At 44.0% G+C, this 25,214-nt stretch overlaps 1 protein-coding gene and 1 long non-coding RNA gene across 4 annotated transcripts; one reads left to right on the forward strand and one right to left on the reverse strand.

The window, feature by feature from the left end:
• Positions 1 to 7,101: 7,101 nt before the first annotated feature.
• Positions 7,102 to 19,411, forward strand: KCNJ2 (potassium inwardly rectifying channel subfamily J member 2). Of its 3 annotated transcripts, XM_086355931.1 has the most exons (3): positions 7,102 to 7,124; positions 7,258 to 7,373; positions 14,091 to 19,411. In XM_086355931.1, exon 3 carries the CDS (start codon positions 14,311 to 14,313, stop codon positions 15,592 to 15,594), a length of 1,284 nt encoding a protein of 427 aa, XP_086212057.1. In that variant the 5' UTR covers positions 7,102 to 7,124; positions 7,258 to 7,373; positions 14,091 to 14,310; the 3' UTR covers positions 15,595 to 19,411. The 3 variants fall into 3 exon arrangements, with proteins under 3 accessions (XP_086212057.1, XP_086212056.1, XP_086212055.1); XM_086355930.1 differs by lacking the exons at positions 7,102 to 7,124; positions 7,258 to 7,373 and adding an exon at positions 7,446 to 7,996; XM_086355929.1 differs by lacking the exons at positions 7,102 to 7,124; positions 7,258 to 7,373 and adding an exon at positions 8,694 to 8,832.
• LOC147350965 (uncharacterized) lies at positions 17,060 to 23,190 on the reverse strand. The gene is made up of 2 exons (XR_015147091.1): positions 20,630 to 23,190; positions 17,060 to 18,037 (listed from the first exon to the last, which is right to left on the reverse strand). It is a non-coding gene; the product is annotated as an uncharacterized LOC147350965 (long non-coding RNA).
• Positions 23,191 to 25,214: the final 2,024 nt, after the last annotated feature.

Consider the following 25,214-nt stretch of genomic DNA (forward strand, 5'->3'; position numbering starts at 1 on the left):
AGTGTCTGCATTTTATAGATACTCTCATTTTGCTTTCTGCCAATTCATTTTTAAGTATATTCCTTCCTTTACCTAATTCTGCACTGAGGAGGCGCTGTATTTTTATATAAAATAATAGACATTAAGAGCAATAGCCTTGGGGTTTGCCCTTTCCTCCATGTGGGAAATATATTATTGTTTTTCAAGGATTTTCCTTTCAGAAGCATGACTGCATGTGTTAGCACAGATGAGAGGTTTCATGTAAGTAAACAGGACAGCTAGATCTCCTAACTGATTTTTTTTTCCCCAAGTTGACTTAACAGGTACACTGTGAGTGCTCACATATTTCAGTTTCCATGCAGGGAAATGACAGTCAGGTTACAAAAGAGCTTTATTTATAATGTATAACTGACAAGTTCTTGCCTGGCTGAAACGTGGTGACTCAGTTATACAAGCCCTGTAAAAGAATAGATTTGGGTATAAGTACAAGTTTTGAAACGAGATCTTCTTTGCTGAAAAGAAGATCAGAAGCTGAAACCCAGGGACAGAATGTAAGCCTGTTGTAAATTCAGAGGCCTTCTTCTGCTAACCATGGAAGCTGTTTTCTAAAATTCTTGTTCACAGTGATAATTCATTTGAATTTCTTTAACATTTGAAAATTCACATGCAGGAAAAGCAATATCTAGGTTTGGTCCTAATTAGTACATTAAAACATCTAAGCAAACACCTATCCAATGAGTAATGCCATAACTTGGGTTTTCTTTAATCATATACTATAATATAATAATAATATAATTTTTTCTTTAATCATATAATGCTATTAATGTTATTTTTCTCTTACCACTTGGCATTCATGTTATTGGCAATAGTAGGATACAAGCATTTTATTTTTGCATAGTCGTGATACAGGTTTTATTTATTTACAACTGATACGCAGGGGCTGTGGCTGTTAAAACAAAACTTTATCAAAAGCCTGGAGCCAAATATCATCTGAGGTTGTAGGCCTTCAGTACGGAAACTGGTCAATGAAGAAGGATTGAATTGAATCCTCAGACACTGATCAAATTTATTTTTAAAATGGAAAAAAAAAAATCCTGCCACAGCAGGAAAAGTGGTCCAAACATTTGGAATTAGGTTCTGTATAAGGATAAAAAGGCTAAACTTTATATACTACAGTCAGGGTAGAAATTTGGAGGGAATTAGTAAGCGCCTGTGAAAAACACAGGTCCTATTCTAGGATCTCCCAATTTTTCTGAGGAGAGATGCTATAAAAAGTTATATTCTGCAGAAAGTGGAGGAGGAGGTCCTGGATTTGAAATCAACAGGTCAGAAGCCATCCTGGCAGGTTCCACTCACACAACGAGCTCTCTTGAAATGGGATTTCTATAACTCTCTTTTTAATGAATTAAAATTGGAACTTGGTAAATCATATTAAAAAAAAAAAAAAAGAACAAAAGATCCCATGGTAGGACTGTAGCCAGAAGCAGTGGAGGAAGAAATGACAGATGAAGGTTCCAACAGGCCTGCTCACGCCTCTTATCTTTTCACTCACTCATCTGTCTACAGAATAAAGTGTCCACTCGTCCTGCTTGCCTTAAGGGTCTAAAGTCTGGCTCAGACTTCATGTTCAATTCTCATATCCCTTTATTCACGAATTTATACAAATGCTGACCACCAACTGGAAAAATTCATGTTACTCACTTATCGAATGTCAATTTCTATTTCCAGATATAGCTGTAATATTCTCCTGAATGCATCAGACACTTACCTCCTTATGATTTTAGCACATAATCAGGCACTGCCATTGACTACTATGTTATTTAAAGGCTTCTTATGTAAAAGTGGGGCTTCCCAAATATCTCTTTTAAATATCTTTTTCCTCAAACTAAGTTATTTTCTCATCTTGTAGCAGCAGTGGTAGTATAAACTACCACGATCTAAGTGATTGCTACAGGTCAGGCATTTCAAGTATATTATTTCTAATCCCTATAACAGTCACTCACAGCTAGCTGGATCAATGTCGCAGATCATACCAGGCTGACTGAAAGCCCAGAAACTCTCCCCACTGGGCAATGCTATCACTACTGGCAAGGTCATAACTTAGAATATCCTCGAAATTCAATGCAATGGAATTTGATTTGAAATAATTGCAATGAAAAAAAGTTGTAAAAGATGATAAACTTTAACCTAGTAATTCCACATTTGGACACATATTCTAAGAAAACAGCAAGAGATGAAGATAAATATTAGTCTACAAAGACAGTTAATGCATCCTTGTGAGCATAAAACAAAAATGAATACAGAAGTATAAGAGTGGGTGATTCATCAAAGTATAGTTCATACACATTATGGAAATAAAATATATGCAAACATTAAAATATATTCTCTCAAATGGTTTTTGATTGTATGACAAGTGTGTGCACGCTTGGCTGTGTCTGACTCTTGGCAGCTCTGTGGATTATAGCCCGCCAGGCTCCTCTCTCTGTCCATGGGATTCTTCAGGAAGGAATACTGGAGTGGGTTGCCATTTCCTTCCCCAGGGCATCTTCCCAACCCAGGGACTGAACCCGTGTCTTCTGCACCTCTTGCCCTGGCAGATGGATTCTTCACCACTGTGCTACCTGGGAAGCTCTGGGATATGACAAATGCTTACATATAAAAAGTATGGTACTCATTTTTCAAAAAGTATGGCACAATTGATTTAAAATTATGAAAAATAAATAAAGATAAAAAATTAGAAAAAGAACTGTAAGACAAAGTGTAAGAAATAACCAAAGTATTTATAATGGTGGGCATGTGGACTTATTTTATGTTCTTACACTCTTCTGTATTTGTAATGCTTATATCATACGTTTCTCACAATGGGCATATATTACTCTGATAATTAAAACAAAAACACCTAAATACACATTACACTTAAAACCCCCCACACACACACTGTTAAAACCCATAACCCCAAACCTCGATATTCAGGTATGTATGTGCCCTTTCTTTCAAAAATATCATTAAAGTATTGTTGACATTGGGCTTCCCTTGTGGCTCAGCTGGTAAAGAATCCACCTGCAATGTGGGAGACCTGGGTTTGATCCCTGGGTTGGGAAGATCCCCTGGAGAAGGGAAAGGCTACCCACTCTAGTATTCTGGCCTGGAGAATTCCATGGACTCTAGAGTCCATGGGGTCGCAAAGATTTGGAGATGACTGGTTGTTTACTTTACACAAAATGTGTTGTGCAATTTCTTTGTAGCTTGTGGCACATTCCTTAAATGTCTACAATAGTGATGAGCTTTGATTGTCTGAAATTGTTGGTTTTGTTGTTAGTTTTGGAAAAAGCCAAGTTGCATGCATCTCATGGCAGGGCTACCTGCTGAAGGCACCACCATCCATAAGAGAATGCACCAAAGTTGCAGGCTTTTCACCTTTAAGAGAGCTAATATGCCACAGATAACACACACACACGCAAAATGATCATCGCAATCATTGTGTTAAGAGCCACCATAATGGTGAGGTCTGGCCCTCAGATGCATATCGTAATTTCAGAGTGTAATTGTCTCACCCGCATGAGATAAATAAAGGTTTCCAGAGCCTGACAGAAAATTTACTAAGTAATCACTCAGCAGCTCTAGAAGTGTGAACTTCTTAAAGAACCATCCCACTTACTGTTGTTGGTTTTAACACATTTGATGAAAAACAAAGATCCTATAAATGGACAAAGTGAGCATGCGAATGAGTTCTCAATAAACGAGCATATGATTTTCTTGTTCAGAAACATACAAACATATGCACAGTTGCAGGCAGACAGGTAATCTTGTTTTTCCAGAGTTCTTTCTCAACTATTCATAACACAGCAAATGCAAGGTCTGAAGCATTTAAGTGCTCTGAGAAGCTAAAATAGATGCCATAAATCCATATCCCAAAGCTTTTTTATCCAAAAAGGAAACCAACCAAAACAAGGTAACTCCAAATTTAGCATATGCTCATACTATTTCAAAAATATACATCCACTTTAAGCCCTTTAAATCATATTTACTTTTACTTTGCCTATATTTTTAAACAACCTTGGTTACATAATTTCTCAGCCTAGTGCATATTAGAATCAACAAATTAGATAGAACAAAGTGACAGCCTAGTAAATTCCAAGCATGTTGGCAGAAGCAAAAATGAGAAGTGAAGGCTCATTGATGGAGAAGAAGGAAAAACAAGCCAAACAGCTTAAATAAGCTCAGTCTGGGGTCATTTAATGTAGAAGACACTGTTCTTATTGTATTTTGATAGGCTGTCTATTGCAGGTAAAAATGAAATGGCTTATGTTTATTATAATGAATCATTACTGAGTCATTATTCAAAAGTCATCTTATACTCAGAAATATTGTTACTTTCATTCTTTTCATCATTCAGCTGACATTTATTGAGCCTGATTTATTTGCTCAGCCATGTGCAAGGCAACAAGGATATAAAGATAAAAAATTGGCCGTGAACTTCAAAACAGTCCCGATTGGTAGGTGGAAACAGATATAGGGGAAAATATATCTGTAATAGCCTGAGAGGAACAGAATATACGATACTGGAAATATATACAGAATGCTACAGGAGCCACCAGTTAAGAGTTTGAGGATGCATACGATAAGGGAAAAATCATTCCCAATCAAACAAACTTCAATTATTTAGAAAAGCCATTCTGTAAAATGCTGCATTCCCAGGCTGCCAGATAAATAAGGTGACATCACTGTGTGTTACAGTGATGACAAATGACAAATAAGGCTCGTGAACTAAATCCCAGTGCTTTAGAGGAAGTTACGCAGGCAGCAGCATGCAGGAAGGACATGCCATTCTTAGAGGCAGCTTATAATTTATACACACAATTACATGTATACAGACAGAGCTGAGTGCATAATGGGCATTTAGGATGCAATCCAAGTGAGGGGCAACCCCATCTCCTGGTGTGCGCTCAACATCCTTGCCACAACTGTGTGAGTATTATGTCAAGCGTGTGAAGTCTTCCATTCTAAAGACTTCCCCACACGTTCCCGTCCATTTCATTCCACTCCCCAGAAGCCCTCCAGATGCTTCTTTCCTCACCAACCCATTTTAGCACTTAATCATAGGTGCCTTATCGTGTCATTGAGTCATTCCATGTAGCCATTGTCTGTCTGCTCAGAGATCGTGGATCCTTGAAGGGGAGCAACTGTTCCTGTTTCAGACCTCTTCTGTCTCCCACATCACTGAGCACATGGCTGAAGTACAAAGTAGCTTCTCAACAAGTACCTTTATGGATTTTATTATGAAGATGAAATCTTACCAATATGGTAAGTGAAACTGCCAAAGCAATTTTCCCCCAGGTACGATTACATTCAATGTCTTAAAATACCCTAGCAGGTGACTTGTTCTCATAGTAGCAGATGGCATACCCAGCCTGTCTATATTTCAAGTCAATATGACACAGTGGTAAAGAATTCGCCTGCCAATGCAGGTGATGCAAGAGACGCTGGTTCGATTCCTGGGTGGGGACAATCCCCTGGAGGAGGAAATGGCAACCCACTCCAGTACTCTTGCCTGGAGAATCCCATGAACAGAGGAGCCTGGTGGGCTACAGTCCACGGGGTTGCACGGGATCAGACATGACTGAGTGACAGAGCATACACACACACACACTTACTGATCTATTTATTATGACTATTAATTATTACTGCAAAGACTAATGAGTGATTCTTGCTACCAGGAAGATGCAAATAACAGGAGCTGCTCTTCTCTTCTCATTATAAATTGGACTGCAGTGACGGTTAATGGACCCTTGAAAATAAAACTAATTGCTGGTGGTCTTTACTTAAGCACAAAAGAGAGATTTGTGTTCCTGGCAGAACAATGTCCTTCTGCGTCACACGACCATTCATAATCTGACTGCAGATCTAGACTGTGACTAATATTTGGCTCTAATATTATAAGTGGTTACTCTGGAGGGAATCAGTAGGGACATACTTGTCACTTCCTTGGAAAAATGTAATCTACAGATGGATCCCAACACCCAACTGTACTGGTGTCCAACTGCATTGGAGATTTTTTTTGTTTTTTGCTAAATAAGGACTGATTCAGCCAAAAAGATATACTCTCAGAGAAATCTATATCACATACTCGCTCCAAAAAAGTACACTTATCCAAGCACTGAATGGTTTGGAACACTAGAATTTTCCTAATAGGGACATAGTGAAAGGTCTCATTCATTAAAATGCACATTTATATTTTTCTTATAAGATGAAGCAATAGAGTTAATCAATGCTCTCCTGCATTTATAAAGTTTCAGTTATAAACAAAATGTAATTCTTCATGTTTCCTTATTTAGCTAAATAACTAAGGGAAACAGTCTATTCAGATTGGGAAGCTTCCTGTTAAAAGTCAACCTGTCTCTAATTTTTGGTTTCAATAAATAAGGCTTGATGCATATCATTCCATGGGAGGTGAAAGTGAGGTTGGTAAGAAGGACTAGGATACACGTATTTATTTGCAATTTATTTCTCATCAGTAAATTTATACAAACAACCATCATCTGAGAACTTTGCATTCATTTTTTTAAAAAAGATTTTTCCTATCCTATGCAACCATCCTGACCTGTGGTGTATTCAGTTTACTTAGAGTAGCATATTAAAATAAAACCATTTCAATCGTAATTTCAGAGAAATGGTATCCCTTTCTGGGTGACTGGTTTTCAAAAAGAGCTCATTACCTGGAAATAAGAGTGTTGGATTTTTGTGGCTTGGAAAATCCTCAGCCATCTACAGATGCATAGATTGAATCACAATAACAGAAGAGATCATCTATAAACGATGAATTTCCTCTTTCCATTTAGGTTTAATATGCTTTGAAGGATTCATCAGGCCTCTCCGGTCCAATTGAGAAATCCACGAGGAAACCCGTCTGAGAGGCAGCTCATTGCAGCGCAGTGAGCCGCACCGCATCCTTTGTCCACTGGTCACGCAGACTTAGCTTGTCTGTCTCCAGGCTCTTTCAGCTTTAGGCTACGGCCTAGCTTCCTATACATCCACCCCTTCGGCACAGTTAATCCAAACGACCCATAAATAGCACTTGGCTTCCCACAGGTTAAATGAGACCTCCATGGTGTGACCCATGATTCCCACGGAGAGGGCTTTAAAAGGTAAGAAAGTTGGTGGCAGGGCTCGAACCACTGTACCATGGCCACCAATGGAATGAAACAGCCAGGCGCTTGGCTGTCAGAGTCACACCGCCTGCAGAACCTGTTTCAGGCCCTTTTAATGTCTGTGTCTTAGGAAAGTGACTAGGAAGAGCGGCACGCTGGCTGAGGCAGGATTCAGAGGGACCCGTGAAGCCCAAGCGCACTTCACCAGCACCTCCTAGGGGCCGAGCGCGCGAAGGAGGCTCGGAGGTGGGTCCCGGCGCGAACCCCGGTTCCCGGTCGGTTTCATTCTCGCGCTCGCGCACAGCCACTCCGGCGGTACCGCCCAGAAAGACGAGCTAGCGTGTGGAAGTTGTTTGGCGTCTCCAGGAGGCCCTGGAGAGGTTTAAACTACGCGGAGGACACATTTGATCGCTTGAGGAAATAAACATTCACCACACACACACACACACACACAGGGACGGCAAACTTGGTATGAGGAGGATTCTTAAGTATTCTTTAAGAGCAAAGCTTCGTGATGACACCAAAATGCTCAGGCGTGCGCGGCTCCGCAGTGTACACACACACACACACACACACACACACACACACACAGTGCTCCAGGGTCCACGCCCGGTTCACACTGCGGTTGACAGCGCTTGTGAAAGGGTCTCCGTGCCCTCGCCCGGTTGCTGGGCGGGAGGGCTGGGAGGCGCCGGCGCGTGGCAGCGCTGAGCGCCCGTAGGAGTTGCTCCTGCAGAGAATTCAGGAGTCTAACTGCTCTGGGTTTAGATCAGCAGAGCGTGCCGGGCGCGCTGGTGGATACCGGGATTGAGGGCGGACCCCGCGGCAGGGAACGGGCCGTTCACCCTCCCGAGCAGCCCCGGCGCTCTGTAAGTAACTCGCCCCCAGTCGGGAGAGGGAAGGGCCGGGCGGCCCGGCGCGCGTCGGCCCGCGGTCGGGCTCTGCGCGCCGCTCGCGGTCCCTTTCCGCGTTGCATCGGCGGCTCCTCCTCGCCCCGCTGGTTCAGCCCAGGATTCGGGGGGCGGGAAGGATCGCGGGGCAGGGGTGGGAGGTTGCCCCGGGTGGGAGGGAAGGGGAAAGGAAGACGCGCCCCCAGCTGACAGGCAAGCTTCCCAGGCGGCCACCGGGCGGCCGGGATACTGGCCCTCCGCTAGCCCCTGGGGGCGCGCGCCCGGCCCCGCCGCCGCCGAGGACAGGAAGGGGCCAGCGTGGGGCTGGCCCCGGGGTGGGAAGCTCGGCCCACAGGCGGGGCTGCAATTAGGCCGCCGCCGGAGCCGGGCCGCCGGCGTCCCACCTGCTGCGGGCCCGGCCGGGCGCGGCCGCCTCCTTCTTCCCGGCGGCCGGGCGTTGGGGGCGCGCGGGGCGGGAGCCGCGGCAGGTTCTCGCGCCGGCCCCGCGGGCCCCGCGGGCGCAGCATCCTCCCCCCGGCGCGGTCCCCGCGGGGCCGGGAGCGCGGCGATTGGCCGGCGCGGCCGGGGGCGGGGCCGGGCGGCCCGGTGCCTCGCGGACGCCTCAAAAGAGCCCAGGAAAGCGCAGAGCGCACTGGAGACCCAGCCCGCGCTCAGTCCGCCCCGGCGCCGGCCCGCTGGGTCTTGGGAATTGCTGGTTCGCTTTGGCTCCCTCGCTTGTACAAACTCCTGGATCTCACATGCCTCTGTAACCCCCACTTCCACTCCATGTCCCCATGCTCCTGCGCCAGCAACAGGTAAGGGCTGCTGCGTGTTTTCTTCCCTCCTTTGCTCTCCTTGCCTGTGGGTCCCGGGGAGAGGACTCGGGCTTCCGTCCCCGACCCGGCCCGGCCCGGCCGCCCCAGAGGTGCCCAGCTGTCAGGCGGCCTTTAGTTCTCCCCCACGCGCCGGAGTCCCAGAGCCTGCCTATAGAGTTTGTGTGCGCACCAGAACATCCTCAGAGCTAAAAATACTGAGACATGCTTGGAACAGTTGAGCAATAGAAACATTTCTCTGCAGCATCTGTTTGTGCTCATAACTTCCAGTGCACCAGCTGTAGCGAGATACTCAGTTGGGAGACCCGGGCGAGGGAGCCTCTGTTCGATTCTGTCTCTCAGGAGGAAAAAAAAAAAAAAAAAGGCAGTGGATGCGTCTAGAAAACCGGTCTCAAACCTTGGCAAACCTTGGGACTCAGCGCCGGTCTCGATCCTTGGCGTCTTTCCTCCCCACCCCCTCTGTCATTGCTTCAAGTGTAGCTTGAGTTCCAAACCCAGCGAGCTTCTCTCAAAGTTGCTTTGCTGGGGAAGAGAACGGGAGCTCGCGCTGGATCTGAGCCCTAAGATCGCGAAACTTGCACACCTCCCCTAAGCAGCTTGCTCTTCTTTGGAATAATCACGTTAATACCGAAATTTGAAGACGGTCAGGTTTCAGGGAAGCACGGTGGTCGAAACGACTTGATTCTGCAAAGGATTGCATCATAACATAGAGTCATCATGACAGTTGGAAAAAAAATCGAGATAGGAAGTGGGCAGTTTATTGTCTGTGTCTGGGTGATCCTGTCAGCAGGATGGTAACTAAGATGCGGCTGTGAATCCTGGGATTTCTATTAACCAAGAATTTACCTTTTAGGAAATCAGGCCTGATTTGAAAGCGTGTTTTGGGTATTCAAAGAGTGCCTATTGCTTTGTGCCACTTGCTTTCATTCCGTTAGTAATCCGTAGGCTGTCATTTTCTCCCACTAAGGACTGCTGTATGCCTGCTCTGTGTTACCTGTATGCTTGCTAGCTTTTTCCCTCTCACTTTCACGCCTGCTCCAAGTGTTTTATTTTTATTTGTCATGATCCAGAAAAATCCCCAGTTTGAGGAATTAAGAGACTGACTCTAAGGATGGTGGGAGGGGTCAGAGTCGGGGTCAAGGTCATGTCACTTTGCTTGCACTCCCTGCCCCTCCCCCCTGCTGGCACTTTCTTTTTGTGTTATTGCTCTCCATAGGAATATTTGTTCTGAGCTCTTGTAAACTGACCTTAAAAAAAATAGCACGCGGGGTATTTCTGCTTCCTTCTACTTCCTTCAGACTTTCCGGCTGCCCAATCCTTGTCGAGTCCTTGCATGACTTTTTGAGTAGCATAAAAGACCGACCATGTCTTTACCTGGACAGAAGGACAGTTTCAAACTTTTTTTTTTTTTTTAGTCTTTATTATTGTTTGCTATAGAGATATATAGTTCAGCATGTGCGCATACCAAGTGATGCTATATGCATTGTTGAGTATGAAAGATGTGGGGTTCCCATAGATGAGTGGGTGCCCCTCCTCTCCAAGAGCCCCTCCCCCTCCCTTTTGTTTACTGAGCTTCTGAGAGGTTGCTTTGCCAGCCTTGAGCTCTCGTAGCAACCGTGTGCCCAGAGCACACTCAGGCTGGTCTATATGGCGTCAGCTGGGGAATAGCTGCTCTAAACACTCATTAGCAGACCTCTCGTTCAGTCCTTTTACCATCCCTGTCTCCTCTCTTTACTCAGAAACTTTCTTATCCGCTCCACACCACGACCATAAGAGGGGGCCCACTTATTCTCATTTAGTCTTCCTGGTTAGCATGTCTCTGTTCTTGGATTATCCATCCTGGGAATATCTCGGTGATGGTAAAAATGATCTGGATACATTCATTACACCATATTATCTCTTTGGCCTCATCTCTGTCTCCAGCTCTCTCTCCTTTAACATCTACCTTGAGATGGAAGCCCTGAAGTATTTTTTTCCACTGCTTATGCTTAATTTGGGCTCAGCCTATAAATAGTCTTAACATGAAGAGCAGCACATGTAGCCTCTCCATTTCCCAGAAATACTTTCTTCCTCACTGGTTATGCCCTGGGTAAAAATGATTGTTTGTGTCTATTAAGTTTATTTCAGGCCCTTACATATTCTGGCTGAAAATGGGGGCATTTGCACATTGTTCATCAGATCACACGTGAATTCTCCCACGCTGTGCCCCTCAAGGAGGGCAATCACTGGGGGTTTTCATCGGTTCTTAATCAGATGATTCTCAAGAACTTACTTAGAATGTGGCCCTAAAATGAAGTTGCACGAAAGCCCTATTCCTAATTAAAGTGTTTTCCCAGATGCTCATGAATTGGTGATTTTCAGTGTGAGAAGTGCAGGCAAGGACGTTTTCTGCTTGCCCACAGCCACTCAGGCATGTGGGCAGGTTAATAGGAAAGACAGTCTTCAGAGTGGAATATTAAGACAGTTACCCTATCAGACTTTGGCAGCGTCTCAGCTTTTGCTGTATCATCAGCTCCACCAAAGTCTGAATACACATCATGCGTGTGCACATATACACACACGAATCTGTTTTGGAACGTATCTGCTGGAGGTGACAAAAGTTTCCATTTTGCCAGAAAAATCTTTCTCCCCCCCCCGCTTTCCAGGCAGAAATGGTAAATTTCTAAATGATGCTCCGCATATGGAACAAATTCTGTCATTAGCAAGGGAAATAAGACAATAATAGTCACTCAATACAGGCTCTCTTCAAGAATCTAAATGCGGAAAGCTATTCATTCGTAGGAAGCTGGTCGTGTGTGTTTTGTGGAATTCAGACGAATGTCCTGGGGTCAGGATTTTTAGAAAGTCATAATTCAGTCTTTAGATTTCATATGACTGTTATGCTTTAATCTGGAAAGAGCAGAAATCAGTCAGATGAAATTTGAGACTGTCTACTCTTGGTCCGTAATGGTAACTCAGATGGAACGATTGTTTTGAATCATGAAAAGGGAATTTCTTGGTGTCAGCTTATAAGATCCTGAAGTCAGTCAGAACTCACAGATACAAGCCTATTTAAATGAGGCCTCCCTGCTGCCCCTTTCTTGGAAAATGCACCTGCACTTGGTGTCATATTATTGTCTATATTTGTGTGTGTGTCGAAGGGCTTGGCAGTTTCATATGAGCCAAATGAGCTGAAATCTTTGTTTAAAAAAATTCTTTCTGTGTCCAGGGTCTAGAACCCTGAGGAATCAGAGTCTTGTTTCTTTTGTCCAAGAGCAAACTTCATGGGAAGCAGACAAAACATTGAAGCAGGTGGAAGGGTAAGAAGACACAGTACTTTCTTTTTATAAAGTAATTCAAAGGCAGTTTCAAATCGGGCATCATTCAGGTGTCAAAAGCTGCCAAAATGTAACACACATTGCAATTTTCACAGATGACTAATCTCAGGAAAAATGTGTTGGGGCACATTCTTGCATAATAACTTGGATAAAGAGGCAGAAGTGAAACGACTGTAACAAGTCATTTTCAAAGACAGTGCACCTTGCCTTTTTACTCCGGGGGTGCGTGAAAACGGATCAGTGATTTGCTGTCTTTGCAGCTGGTCTGGTTGCACGTGGTTCTGTTAACTGCTTCATCTGAGTGCGGTTTAGGGGGAGAAAGAAAAAGTGGTGTCTTCGTCATCAGGGTGTCGATGAATCTCTGATCCTGTCTATCTGCTGTTCACTGTCCCCCTTTAATCCAGGAGACAGCTTTGGTGGTTTGAAAGTCAAGCATTCCTCCTATTTTTCATTTCTCTGCTGTGTTCATTTTAAAATTTATATTTGGTTGTCAAAACACCCTAGACTTTCTCCCAGCCTTTTGCAAATCCAGGAAAAATTATATCCTTTGGACCAAACATGAAAAGTCAAAAGTCGGTAGATGATTTTTAACTACAGGGGCGGGGGTGCAGGGGGCGGGAGATGAGCAGAGAGAGGAAAACTGGAAACTGCTGTTTATTTGTTCACATTAGGTAAAGGTGAGCATCTTCTCTACAGGAACAGAGGTCAGAAAGCAACGCTGCAAAGTGTGAGTGAGCTGAGGGGGGCCTGTGACTTACTGCTACAGAGGTGTCTGGGTTTGAAAACACACAGAGTTGAACTCCCGTGAAATGAGTCCCAGCCTTATCTCAATCCACTGAAGACCTGATCCTTGAGCACAAAGGTGCTTACTTCCTTGCCTGTCATTACACACGGCAGTCCCATCTCCAGAGAATTTCAAGTCTCTCATTGCTAAGCAACAGGATCACTCTGTATCCCCCAGAGTGAGCCTGCATCTTCAAGTCAGAATCACTTGCAGGAACAGAGATGTTATCAGGAGTTTCTGCCGCTTTTGGTGGCTGCTGTCAGCGTGTGATGTGATGGAATAAGCCCAAAATGTCTCCAGAAACCTGCGTCCCTTTCAGATGATTGGAAGGGCTGTCTGCTCAGTTTTGTCTGTTAAATGAACTAGTCAATGCTTTTGAATTTCAGCCTCGTCATTGAGGGCTGTCATGTTCTTCCACAATGCACCTGCTGCCCGATGAATATGAACATTCTGCATTCATGTGAAATGCTCTCTGACATGTCCGAGTTCTTAAAGCTTCATGGCAAACCTGAGAGTTAGAAAAGTCTTTCTTCCGCTTAATCACCAGGGACCCTAGCAAGTAGAGAAGGCAAAAGAAGAGCATAAAAGGAGACAGTAGAATATTCTAGATTTCTGGCCAAAAATAGGGAACAGGAATCTGAGACTTTGGATGAAGGGAAGGGATAATTAGGGATGGATATGTGCGCACTGCTTTATTTAAAATGGACAACCAAGAAAAGTCTGCTGTACAGCACAGGGGACTCCGCTCAATGTTCTGTGGCAGCCCGGATGGCAGGGGAGTTGGGAGGAGAACGGATACATGTATAAGTATGGCTGAGGCCCTTCGCTGTCCACCTGAAAGTATCACAACATTGTCAATCAGCTATACTCCAATATAAAATTTAAAAGTTAGAAAAAAACATTTTCATGAACAACTACCTCTTCTGTGTTTAGCCACATCATGTTTTTAAGTAATATAGGAAAATATTTTCTTTCTATTTCTTTAGGGCTACAAAAAGAAATAAAAACCCCAGCAATTCAGCATAAAGGACATTGACGTGTATCTGTCTCTGTTTCTGGCTAGGAACTGTTGCATTAGAGAGTAGAACCCTTTCCTAATGAACTTCTTTTGTAATAAAAGATCTCTCTCTTTTTTGCAGGACCTGTTCTCTGGATGTCAGCTGAGTTACTAAGGTGACTCTGCATGTCAAGAGACAGACCTTGGTAGCCAGAACCTCAAGGCCCCTGGAGACCCCATCCCTCCTTCTTTTTTTGTGCGTGTGGGTCCTCACTGAACATTCAAACCTGTTTCTCCAAAGGGTTTTGCAAAAACTGAGACTGTTTCCCAAAGCAGAAGCGCTGGCGTCCACAGCAGAAGCGATGGGCAGCGTGCGCACCAACCGCTACAGCATCGTCTCTTCAGAGGAGGACGGCATGAAGCTGGCCACCCTGGCGGTGGCCAACGGATTCGGGAATGGCAAGAGCAAAGTCCACACCCGCCAGCAGTGCAGGAGCCGCTTCGTGAAGAAGGACGGACACTGCAACGTGCAGTTCATCAACGTGGGCGAGAAGGGCCAGCGGTACCTGGCGGACATCTTCACCACGTGCGTGGACATCCGCTGGCGGTGGATGCTGGTCATCTTCTGCCTGGCTTTCGTGCTCTCCTGGCTCTTCTTCGGCTGTGTGTTTTGGTTGATCGCGCTGCTCCACGGGGACCTGGATGCGTCCAAGGAGAGCAAAGCCTGCGTGTCCGAGGTCAACAGCTTCACGGCTGCCTTCCTTTTCTCCATCGAGACGCAGACCACCATCGGCTACGGCTTCCGCTGCGTCACGGACGAGTGCCCTGTGGCCGTCTTCATGGTGGTCTTCCAGTCCATCGTGGGCTGCATCATCGACGCCTTCATCATCGGTGCGGTAATGGCCAAGATGGCAAAGCCCAAAAAGAGAAACGAGACGCTGGTCTTCAGCCACAACGCCGTGATCGCCATGAGGGACGGCAAGCTCTGCCTCATGTGGCGGGTGGGCAACCTCCGGAAGAGCCACTTGGTGGAGGCGCACGTGCGCGCGCAGCTCCTCAAGTCCAGAATCACCTCCGAGGGGGAGTACATCCCCCTGGATCAGATAGACATCAACGTGGGCTTCGACAGCGGCATCGACCGCATATTTCTGGTGTCTCCCATCACCATCGTCCACGAGATCGATGAGGACAGTCCTCTGTACGATCTGAGCAAGCAGGACATGGACAACGCAGACTTTGAGATCGTGGTCATCCTCGAGGGTATGGTGGAGGCCACGGCCATGACCACGCAGTGCCGGAGCTCGTACCTGGCCAACGAGATCCTCTGGGGTCACCGCTACGAGCCGGTGCTTTTCGAGGAGAAACACTACTACAAAGTAGACTACTCCAGGTTCCACAAGACGTACGAAGTCCCCAACACGCCCCTGTGCAGCGCTAGGGACTTAGCGGAGAAGAAATACATCCTGTCGAACGCTAACTCGTTTTGCTACGAAAATGAGGTCGCCCTCACGAGCAAAGAGGAAGACGACAGTGAGAACGGGGTCCCCGAGAGCACAAGCACGGACACGCCCCCGGACATAGACCTGCACAACCAGGCCAGTGTACCTCTAGAGCCCAGGCCGTTACGACGGGAGTCGGAGATATGACTGAGTCCTCCTGGGGAGTGCTTCCTCTGAAACACGGTCTGTTGGTCAAAGGCCCAAAACAGTTACGCACACGACGGTACCAGGGGCAGGTGGTTCGAGGCAAGTGACCACAAGGGACTGGGGCTAGCGCGGTGGTTTTAGAGAAAGACTGTAAGCGCGAAGACGAACCTAAAGCACTAAACAGGCCTCCCCGTGGCCCGAAGGCGCATAACACGTTGTAGAATAAGTTATGGGGTGTTTGTGTTTGTGTTTTGTGTTTTGAACCAAACTTGAACTTGCAGGCAAGCCTTGGTTGGTGGGGTGTTTGACTTCTCCAGAAAGCTTCTCTTTGGGGAACAAGAATGTTTTTAAATGGCATCACATTTTTCAATGTTTTAAAGGCAAGACTCTGCCTTAACTTTTGAAAAGCTGCTAACTACACCAACACGTGTCGTATTGTTGCAGTGTAGTTTTTTTTTTTTTCCTTGTGTGTAATTTAAAAAGTCAGTGTTGAACTTTGTTGAAAGCTCATGATATGCGCTTCAAAGTGGCAAGTATTTGGCTATTAGCTGCCAAACGAGAGCCTGATTTTTTGAGGCCAGTAATTTGTTTGCTAGAATTGATTCTCTCTCTCCCTCTCGTGCTGTCTGTCTCTCTGGTTACATAAGGGCATTATGTAACACTAGCCAAATGGTAGCCTCCGGGCTGTTGTTAATGTTTTTGTTTTTTTTTTTTTCCCCTCCAAGATGTTAATGGGTTATCTCAAATTTTTAGTTAGACTACCTAAAATAAATACCAAAGATAATGCACATTTTTGCACAGTGGAGCTTACACTAAAAGGGAAAGAAAGCCCCACGGCTGCCTTGAAATCAAGAGACAAGAACTTTGAACCTCAGCAAGACCTTGAACTACCCTCTCCTTTTGCACCTTATTGAGAAAATAGAACATCACACACAAAGTTAAGTGTGGTGCTTTTAATTTTTTGCTCTTTCATGTAACTTTCATGTCATAGGAAGAAGACAGGGGAAAGTAAAATTCACACATACACACACATGAAAGATATAAGCAACTTTCCTTTCCTTTGAGGTGGTGCTGGACAGGTGAATACAACTTTGAGCGATGATGATGACCCCTTAGATTTTTTTTTTCTGGATTTTTCCATGTTTTGCACATTCCAAAATTTATCCCAGAAGATAAGACCTAGGTTGACATGAGTTGGCACCCTCCGTGCTGAGCCATCCAACTCGAAAGATCAGTAGGTTTAAACCTTCAGGCTGAATTCCTTGCCCTGGTGGTGGGTGCATCTCTGGCTTGAGTTTATTTTCTAAAAGATGCCACGCCTGGCCCGTGGGCTGGTTCTTCCCATCAGACTGTTTGGACCGAGTCCTCCAATATCTGAGAGGGTTGTGAATGCCCCAGTGAGAAGTTAGCAAGATGTGGAAGAGCCGTTTTGATGTAGCTCATCAACTTAAGTATTTAGGAAGAAGGGGAACATTGCCTTTTTTTTTTTTTTAATGATAGCAGGAATGAAAATGTCTCAGTATTTTAGGGTCAACAAGAGCCACAACAATCCTAACAGCGTCACAAGTAAAGGAGATAATGGTCTAAAAGTGTCCTTTCCCTCCGGTGGATCCACACTTGTCTTTGAATCCAAGTGGATCCCTTTTGCCTGTGGAGACCTGGAGCCTGTTACTTGGGGCACATCATTTCCCAGAAGCTTCTCCTGCCTGGCTGCCTGACTCGCTAGGAACATTTTGTTTGGTTTGGTTTTCCGCTCTAGCTTGATATAACGGAACTCTGTTTTGGTTTAAAGTTCCTTATTTGTGAATTCTGGGGTCACTGATTTTTTTCTTTTTCAATGGGAGTCTCAAAATCAACTCTCTTTACGGTATTACACCCCTGTATGCCATTAAAAAACAGCTTGTTCTAGAATCCTGTATTTCATCAGCCCGTGTCTGGGATGGCCTCTGGTTCCTGACCAGCCGTATCTGCATGGGGTGCCTGCAGTCAGAGGACAGTCTCTGCTCTTGTCTGCCTTTCGAGTCGGTGGGTTTGAACCCTGTGCGGTTATTTGCATGGAAACCAGATTAGAGCCATCAAGCGAGGGGATGTTATGTGAAGTCCAGACTTACAGGCCGATGGGGGAAGTTGTTTAGAGACTTAGAGGAATTGGGATGGAGTGGACACAGAATGTCCAGCCTTCTGTACATGGCGACCGTCCTGCCATTGATAGGGAGAGGGTGTTGAGGGTTTCAGCTGCTGCTATTCCGATACTTTTGCAAAGGAAAATAATCAAACCAAAGAGTATTCCATGATCTGTAAGTTACATGAAGATACAGTGGAGGATGGGGGTGACAAAGGCACCTTCTTGTCGCACAGTACTGCCACTTAAACACTTGACATATTTGCAGTGGGGCGGATGGAGGGGGGCAAGAATGAGGGAGGGAACTCTTGCAACTTCTTTCTAAAAAGAGAAAAAAAAAAATTAAAATTTCTGGTGCACAGGTTTGTTTTTTTTTTTTTTCAAGAAAATTTTGCAGAAGCTATGTTTTTAAAGTGTACATTTTATAAAGTTTATCAGATATTTTCATATTTAAAGCCAAATGTAAATAGAAGTCTGTAAAGGGAAGAAAATTGCCATAGAAAGTATAATTTCAGTGCAGCAATTTCTGAGAGCTAGTACCTATATGCTACCGGTTAGCATGGTTTTAGCAAATATTTACCAGCCTTATAAGGTTTGTCTTGCTATGTTCTCCTGTTATTTATTTCAGCATGGACTGTTCATTTGAAAACTTTTTCTAGGTATTAGTATTTTAACAGTTACAAGCTTTAAATGGCAATTTTTGTGTTTTTTTGTTTTTTGTCAAGAGCCAAGACACAGTAATGCACAATGTTTTTTGTTTTTTTTTTTTTGCTGCATTTTACCTTCAGAACCTTGGTCTTTATTGACTGGGTCTCCTTACTTAGTGCACACATGTCGTGGGAGAGCAGACTGAAGACACTCACACTGAGTATCTGGGGTCTGTTGCCAGATTCTTGTTGCTTCTCTGTTGCAAGCAAACCCCCACTGAATTTATTTAGGAGTTATCCCCTTGTGAAGAATCTGTGCCCGTAACTGGATGGGCATTATATTTTTGGGAGGAGGTTTAGATTCCTGGGTATCCTATTTTTAAATAAAAGGTAGACAAAGTGAATTCTATTTTGATTATTGAGAAAGGAATATTAATAGTTTTCTATCCCTCTAGGATTATACTTGAATCAGACATTTTAAGGATGTCACCGTAACTCTGAAGTCATTTCCAAATTCCTGATGACAATTTGTTCAGTTTGTTTTACATATTTTTTTTTTTTTTAATTCTATCAGTGCATTATTCGTCCCTTCCTGTCCTTTCTTCCCTGTCAGCTCCCATCTCAAACCTCGGTGTTTATTCAGTGCATTTTGTCCCCTGAATATTGTTACCCTGGCAAGAAAACAAATGTTGGTTCATATTTGATGATAAGCCACACAGTAAAAGCAAAAAGCCTGTTCTGAGAAGCAGAGTGGATTTTTTTTCACTCTGTATCTAATAAAGTTAAGATTGTTTAAAAAAAACAAGTGTTGCATAGTCACTTACTCCCAACAAATCCCTTTTCTAGTTATGTTGGGTTTCAAGCTCTGGGCTGCAGTGAACTGAACAACCCCAGTCTTTGACAATCCTGAATTATCATCTTCCCATTTCCTATCTTTTTGTATCTGAAGTCTTCCTAATGTACTGCACAAACCATGGATTGTACATATTTTTATATATTATGTCTTATTTTATTATTTCTAAATAAAAAGTTAAAAATTGAAAACAAATCAGTGCAAGAAATTTTTGGGCTCTCTGTGTGATTCCTGTAGCATCTCAGATAGAAACCAAAGGTTCCCAAATGAGAGGACATAAACCCGGATAGGTGGGATGAATGGGACCATAGAAATCTCCAGAACAGGCGTGGTGCAGTGGCAAATTACCTTAATCCCAGTAGGAGGAAGTCGGGCCCGGATTTTGTTTGTGGACAGAATGCCCTGGGTGGAGAGGAGAGAGAAACAACCAAAAAACAAGCAAACAAAAATAACAAAAAACTATTGAATAGAAGGCTTAGATTTTAAGCCTCTGTGTAATGATAAAAGTTACTTTGTTGAGCTTAACTCTGTGTAGGGTTCAGCTTTATATTAGCTCATTTCCCCAAAACCAAATCAGGTTGTTATATTCCCGTATAATAAATCAGAGTTGGCAAATATGTCCCATCAAAGGCCAGATAGTAAACATTTTTGGCTTTGTGAAACAGTTCTTTGTCTCCACCATGCAGCTCTGCCCTCATACTACAAAAGCAGCCACAGATAATATGAAAAAAAGGTGCAGCTGTATTACAATAGAACTTTACTTATAACAGGTGGTGGGCCAGACTTGGCCCATGGCCTATAATTTATTGACCTCTGTTATAGATGAAGAAACCAAGGCTGGATTTTAAAGCTAATGAATCATTGAGCTGATACTCAAATGCAGGTTTTATCTGCCTCTAAATTTCATTTAATCCACTAAGCTCTATGGGTGTTTTAGAGAACATAGTTACCAAGGATATGTGGGTCTCAGAGAAAACATCAATTCCTCTGGCAGATTTTGAATAGCTTAACTGTTTTTCACCAGTGGAAACACTGCAGAAAATCTCCATTCTGAAATATGGATTGCTCCTTAAAATTTTTCCTTTAATAAATACTCAATATTTTTCCTTTTAACAAATATTTTTCCTTCAATAAAGTCCTTAGTGTGATTCAAAGTGGTTCTAAGCTCTTTATGAGTATTAAATAATTTAATCTTAGTGGCGTCTGCACTATTATTATCCTTATTTAATAAATGAGGCTACTGAGACTCAGGGAGGTTGAGTGTCTTTTGTGAATACACACAGCTATTAGGAATTAGAGCTGAGATTTAAACAGAAGACATTTAACTTGCAGCAACATGGATGAACCTAGAGATGATCATACAAGTGAAGTAAGTCAGGAAGAGAAAGACGAACACCATGTGATGTCACTTACGTATGGAGTCTGACGCAAACGAACTTAGCCATGAACCAGGAACAGACTCTCAGACTGGGAGAGCAGACTTGTGGCTGCCAGGGGGCGGGGCTGGGGGCTGGGTGGCCTGGGAGTCTGGGGTCAGCTGGTGCAAACTGTTACCTAAAGGCTAGATCAGCAACAAGGTCCTACTCTATAACACAGGGAGCTGTATTCAGTACCCCAAGATAAACCGTAATGGAAAAGAAGATGAAAAAGAATATATATGTATATGAAGTTTGGTTGATTTATAGTGTTGTGCTAATTTCTGCTACATAGCAAAGCGATTCAGTTGTACACATATGTGTAAATCAACTGTACTTCAATTGAAGAACAACTGGGGCCGTTTATCTGGGCTTTCTCATCACTACTCTCTGCTTTCCATGTGGAGGGCTTCTTGGCGAGTTTCAGCATTTTGTCTCAGGCCTTTCTGCTTCTCCGTTGTTATTCTCTTCGGTGGGGAAAACACATGCCTTTTGTCTGCATAGAGTCCGTGAACACAGGACCCCCCACCTCCTTCAGAACCTGCTCCACAATTGCTCCCTCGGTTTCTGGGGAGAGGGCACAGCTCACAAAGGTAGACTAATGACAAATTTCAGCTTCAGTTGTGGGATGTGGGTACATTTCAAACTTCAGATTAATTTCAATTAACTAGCAATTGCTGAGGCCTGTCCCGAGGTGAAACCACAAAGCCCTGTTACTAACCAAGCGGCAGGCACCTCACCACATCACAGGCTTCTGTTTTCCTCCAGCTGGGAGCCGCCAAGTTTAGGGAGAGCCTCCTGGTGGCTGGTCCCATTCAACAAGATGCATAATGGTGACTCCAGGCAACAAGTTCAATGCTTTATGGGTCTCACCAGTACTTAAAAAAAAAAAAAGAAATATATATATATATATATATATATGTCTCACCACTATAAAAAAATGTATATACACACACGCATATATATATATATACAAAAGGAAAAATCAAGGGTGGAATTTCAGAGTTTTTCTCCTTAGGGCTTCTTCTTAGTGACAGCCGAATAAGACCTCCCAACTGCAGCCTTTTAAAGGAACAGCCCCCCAGGTAATCCTCCCAAAGGAGAAAGCATCTTTCTCTCTAGCAATGTCCATTTTAAAGCTCGAAACACTGACTGCATCAATCAGATTTGGTTTCCTAAATTGAAAGAAGAAAGAAAGGGAAGAAGGAAGGATGGGAAGAAGAAAAAGAAAGGAGGAAGGAAAAAATACAGGAAAAGAAGCCTAGTTTTATGCATTTTAAATGAAGAAGTAAGCCCATGATTAGCATATTTCAAGAAGCCAGTTTTGTTTTTTTTTTTTCCAAAATAGTTTGGATCAAGGACCTTAAGGATCTGATGATTTGAGCTACTATATGAGTCTTGTTATAGTGGCTCAAAACTTGTTACGTTATTATAAGGCGATACCTAGCTGTCATGGGTGCAACAGAACTACCGTATTGTCTGGCTCTGGACTAGGGTGACCAGCTACCCTGGTTTGCCTGGGACGAAGGATTTCCCAAGCATGCAATATAGGCAGTCCTAGAACTGAAAAGTCAGTCATCTGCTTTGGAAGCCAGAGGAGAAACAGTTGGGAAGTGAAAAGAGGGACAGTTAAGGAGCCTGTGGAAGGGAGGAGTTTAGGAAGATGAGCCAGATTCTGCACGAGCGTTACTAAACAGTAAGAATAATAATGATGAATAATTACACGTAAGTGGTTCTCCTCGAGTAACTGAAATTTGTGGCCTCGAGGGCATTCATTGTTTTGAAGGGATGGTTTGCTAAAATATTATACAATTCTCTGCCTCATTCAAAGAGCAGTGTGTATTATTTAATGTTTCCTTTTGTGATTCAGGCTGTGAGGGGCACCTCTTCCTGGGGGTGGGGGTGGGGTGTGTTGAAGTCTGTCCATTGAACAGACAGCTGCTGCTTTGGCCTAGCGTCATTCAGGGTCTTGCTTCTCCCTGCTGCTTTGAGGAAATCAGATAATCCATCCTACAGGTCATATGACTGAGAACCACACAAAGATGAGGTTCCAGCTTTGGGTTTTTGTGGTGATGGTACTAATTTTCAGAAGTCCCTTGTTTCCGGTGTGAGATTGCATTCTGAAGGGTCGACTCTGTTACGTGGTTTGACTTCTAGAAAATTCAATTCAATTTGACCAAAAATGTACTGAGGAATTATGTTATGGTTCTGGTTACTTGAAGTTTTCGGTATGGACTTTAAGAGGTCATAGTTTGGAAAATGGGTGGAACTGTTGTACACTTTCTCTTAAAATTGAGTTTTATATATAAAAACTTTCTGTCTAATAATCTGTGTCTGTGTTAGTCACTCAGTCGTGTCCAGTTCTTTGTGACCCCATGGAGTGCAGCCTTCCAGGCTCCTCTGTCCATGGAATTCTCCAGGCAAGAATACTGGGGTGGGTTACCATTTCCTACTCCAGGGGATCTTCCCAACCGGGGATCCAACCTGCATCCCCTGTGTCTCCTGTATTGGCAGGCTGATTCTTTACCACTAGCGCCACTCTGACCCCAGACTCTGCTTAGATTCGGTCTGTGAAATGATCTTTGCCTTTGAGCTGGTATTGGGTTCACTCCCATATAACCAACAAATGAATGGAATCTCACACTGTGTAGCTTTATTTGGCTTTTGTTTTTCAACTTTTTGCTAACTTACTTCTACTTCTAAAGTCCCAGGTAAGCAACTTTTTATTTGATCCTGCAGACAGAGTGTATTTCAGTAAAATGCATCTTGCTCAGTTGCTCAGTCCTGTAGGATTCTTCGTGACTCCATGGACTGCAGCACAGCATGTTTCCCTGTCCTTCACCACCTCCCGGAGTTTGTTCAAACTCAAGTCCGTTGGGTCGGTGCTGCCATGCAGCCATCTCATCCTCTGTCGCTCCCTTCTCCTCCTGCCCTCAATCTTTAAGAGTTGCCTTTAAAATATATAAATATTAGGCATTAGGTACTTAGACCCATAAAAATAGATCATTTACCAATAGAGATATTTCAAAGGCACGTGCAGACCCAACCCTCCCAACATTTGGCAAAAGCACACTCAGATGGCAACCATTCATACGAAAACCAGGGAAAGCGCATCCTACACGCCAGGGGTTTTCTTCGGTCCAGCAGTGAGCTCTTTTTGTGGCCTGAGCTCTCCTCCCTGCCTTTCCAGGCTCAGCTGAAAGTCCCAGCCCACCTCACTTGGGCATACTCAGTCAATGAGACAGCTGAAGAAGATGCCCCAGGGTTGCCATAGAAACCAAAAGAAGCACCGGAGCACCTTCTCCCGCATACTCGTTAATTTCATCTGAGCGACTTTCTTCAGGAACCAAAAATAAAACGTGCACAAGGATGTAATTATATAAAAAGCTGTGTTGGATGATAAATACGGTATGTATTTTTGCCTCAGTCTATAGCTTGCTTCTATCTATTTCGAAACATTTGAACTTTTTCAGCAGGAGTCTCTGTGTAAGGTTTAATTGAAGCGAAGCACAGATTTACTAAGATAAGGCAGTGAAGCTCGCTCAGGAAATTCTGCCTTGCCCTGGCTCCTACCTGACATCTCATTGTAAAGTTTCTTAAAACCAAGCCCACTTTCAGTGTCTGCTCGTATAGGGCCATCTCAAGCTCACTGGAACCGACCGAAATTGCTCTGCCTTCAGGTGTGCACCAGTCTTAAATGTTCTATAGATTTATCATCATTTTCTAGGGTAATAAAAAAGAAGTGGACAGGAGAATGCCAAAACAGCAATTAGTGGAGAAGGCCAACAAAATTCTTTTTTTTTTTTAAATCCTGTTGCTACTTGCAATAAACAAGCTCCTTTCAGAGTGAAGAGATGGGGCATCAAAATGCGAATACCTCAATGCTCCTGTTGCAATACTCACCTGGGAGAAAGCTTTCAGAGCCTGACCCTGTTCTTTCTACCTTCTAATGGATGGATGGCTCAAGTTACTGATTCTTCCTACCATCCATCCACAAGGCAATCCTGAACCTGCATATTGGCATGATTTAAAAAGGACTTTAGGTTGCTATTTCCTGCCAGTGATTTGCATGAAGCTCTGTGCAGTATAGGACTTACTGAAAAAGGAAAATGCAAAGGTCCAAGGTGTGTCTGGTAAGCAAGGATACGCCCTTATTTGTCGTCTGTGCATCTGCACTGTCTGTGCTTTTGAAGGACTAACCTTTCATCATTTTACAAGGAGGGAGGGCCCGAGATGAAGGTTTCCTTTGAGGTAAATCTTTTATATGAATACGATATAAAAGGATTTTCCTTTTTGGAAGAGCTGGCAGCCTGCAGGTTGAAAAAAAGTGACTGGTCCACCTAGCTCTGTTTGAAAAACTAGACTGACTCTGGTGTTAAAATGGTTATGAAAATCAGTTGTGTGTGCGTGCTAAGTCGCTTCAGTCATGTTTGACTCTTTGCAGCCCACCAGGCTCCTCTGTCCACGGGATTCTCCAGGCAAGAACACTGGAGTGGGTTGCCATTCCCTTCTCCAGGGGCTCTTCCCAACCCAGGGACTGAACCCGAATCTCTTACATCTCCTGCACTGCAGGCAGATTCATT

This window comes from Bos grunniens, chromosome 19, assembly GCF_055505025.1.
Source record: "Bos grunniens cultivar Pamir isolate PY7600 chromosome 19, Bosgru_T2T1.0, whole genome shotgun sequence".
Lineage (NCBI taxonomy): Eukaryota > Metazoa > Chordata > Mammalia > Artiodactyla > Bovidae > Bos > Bos grunniens.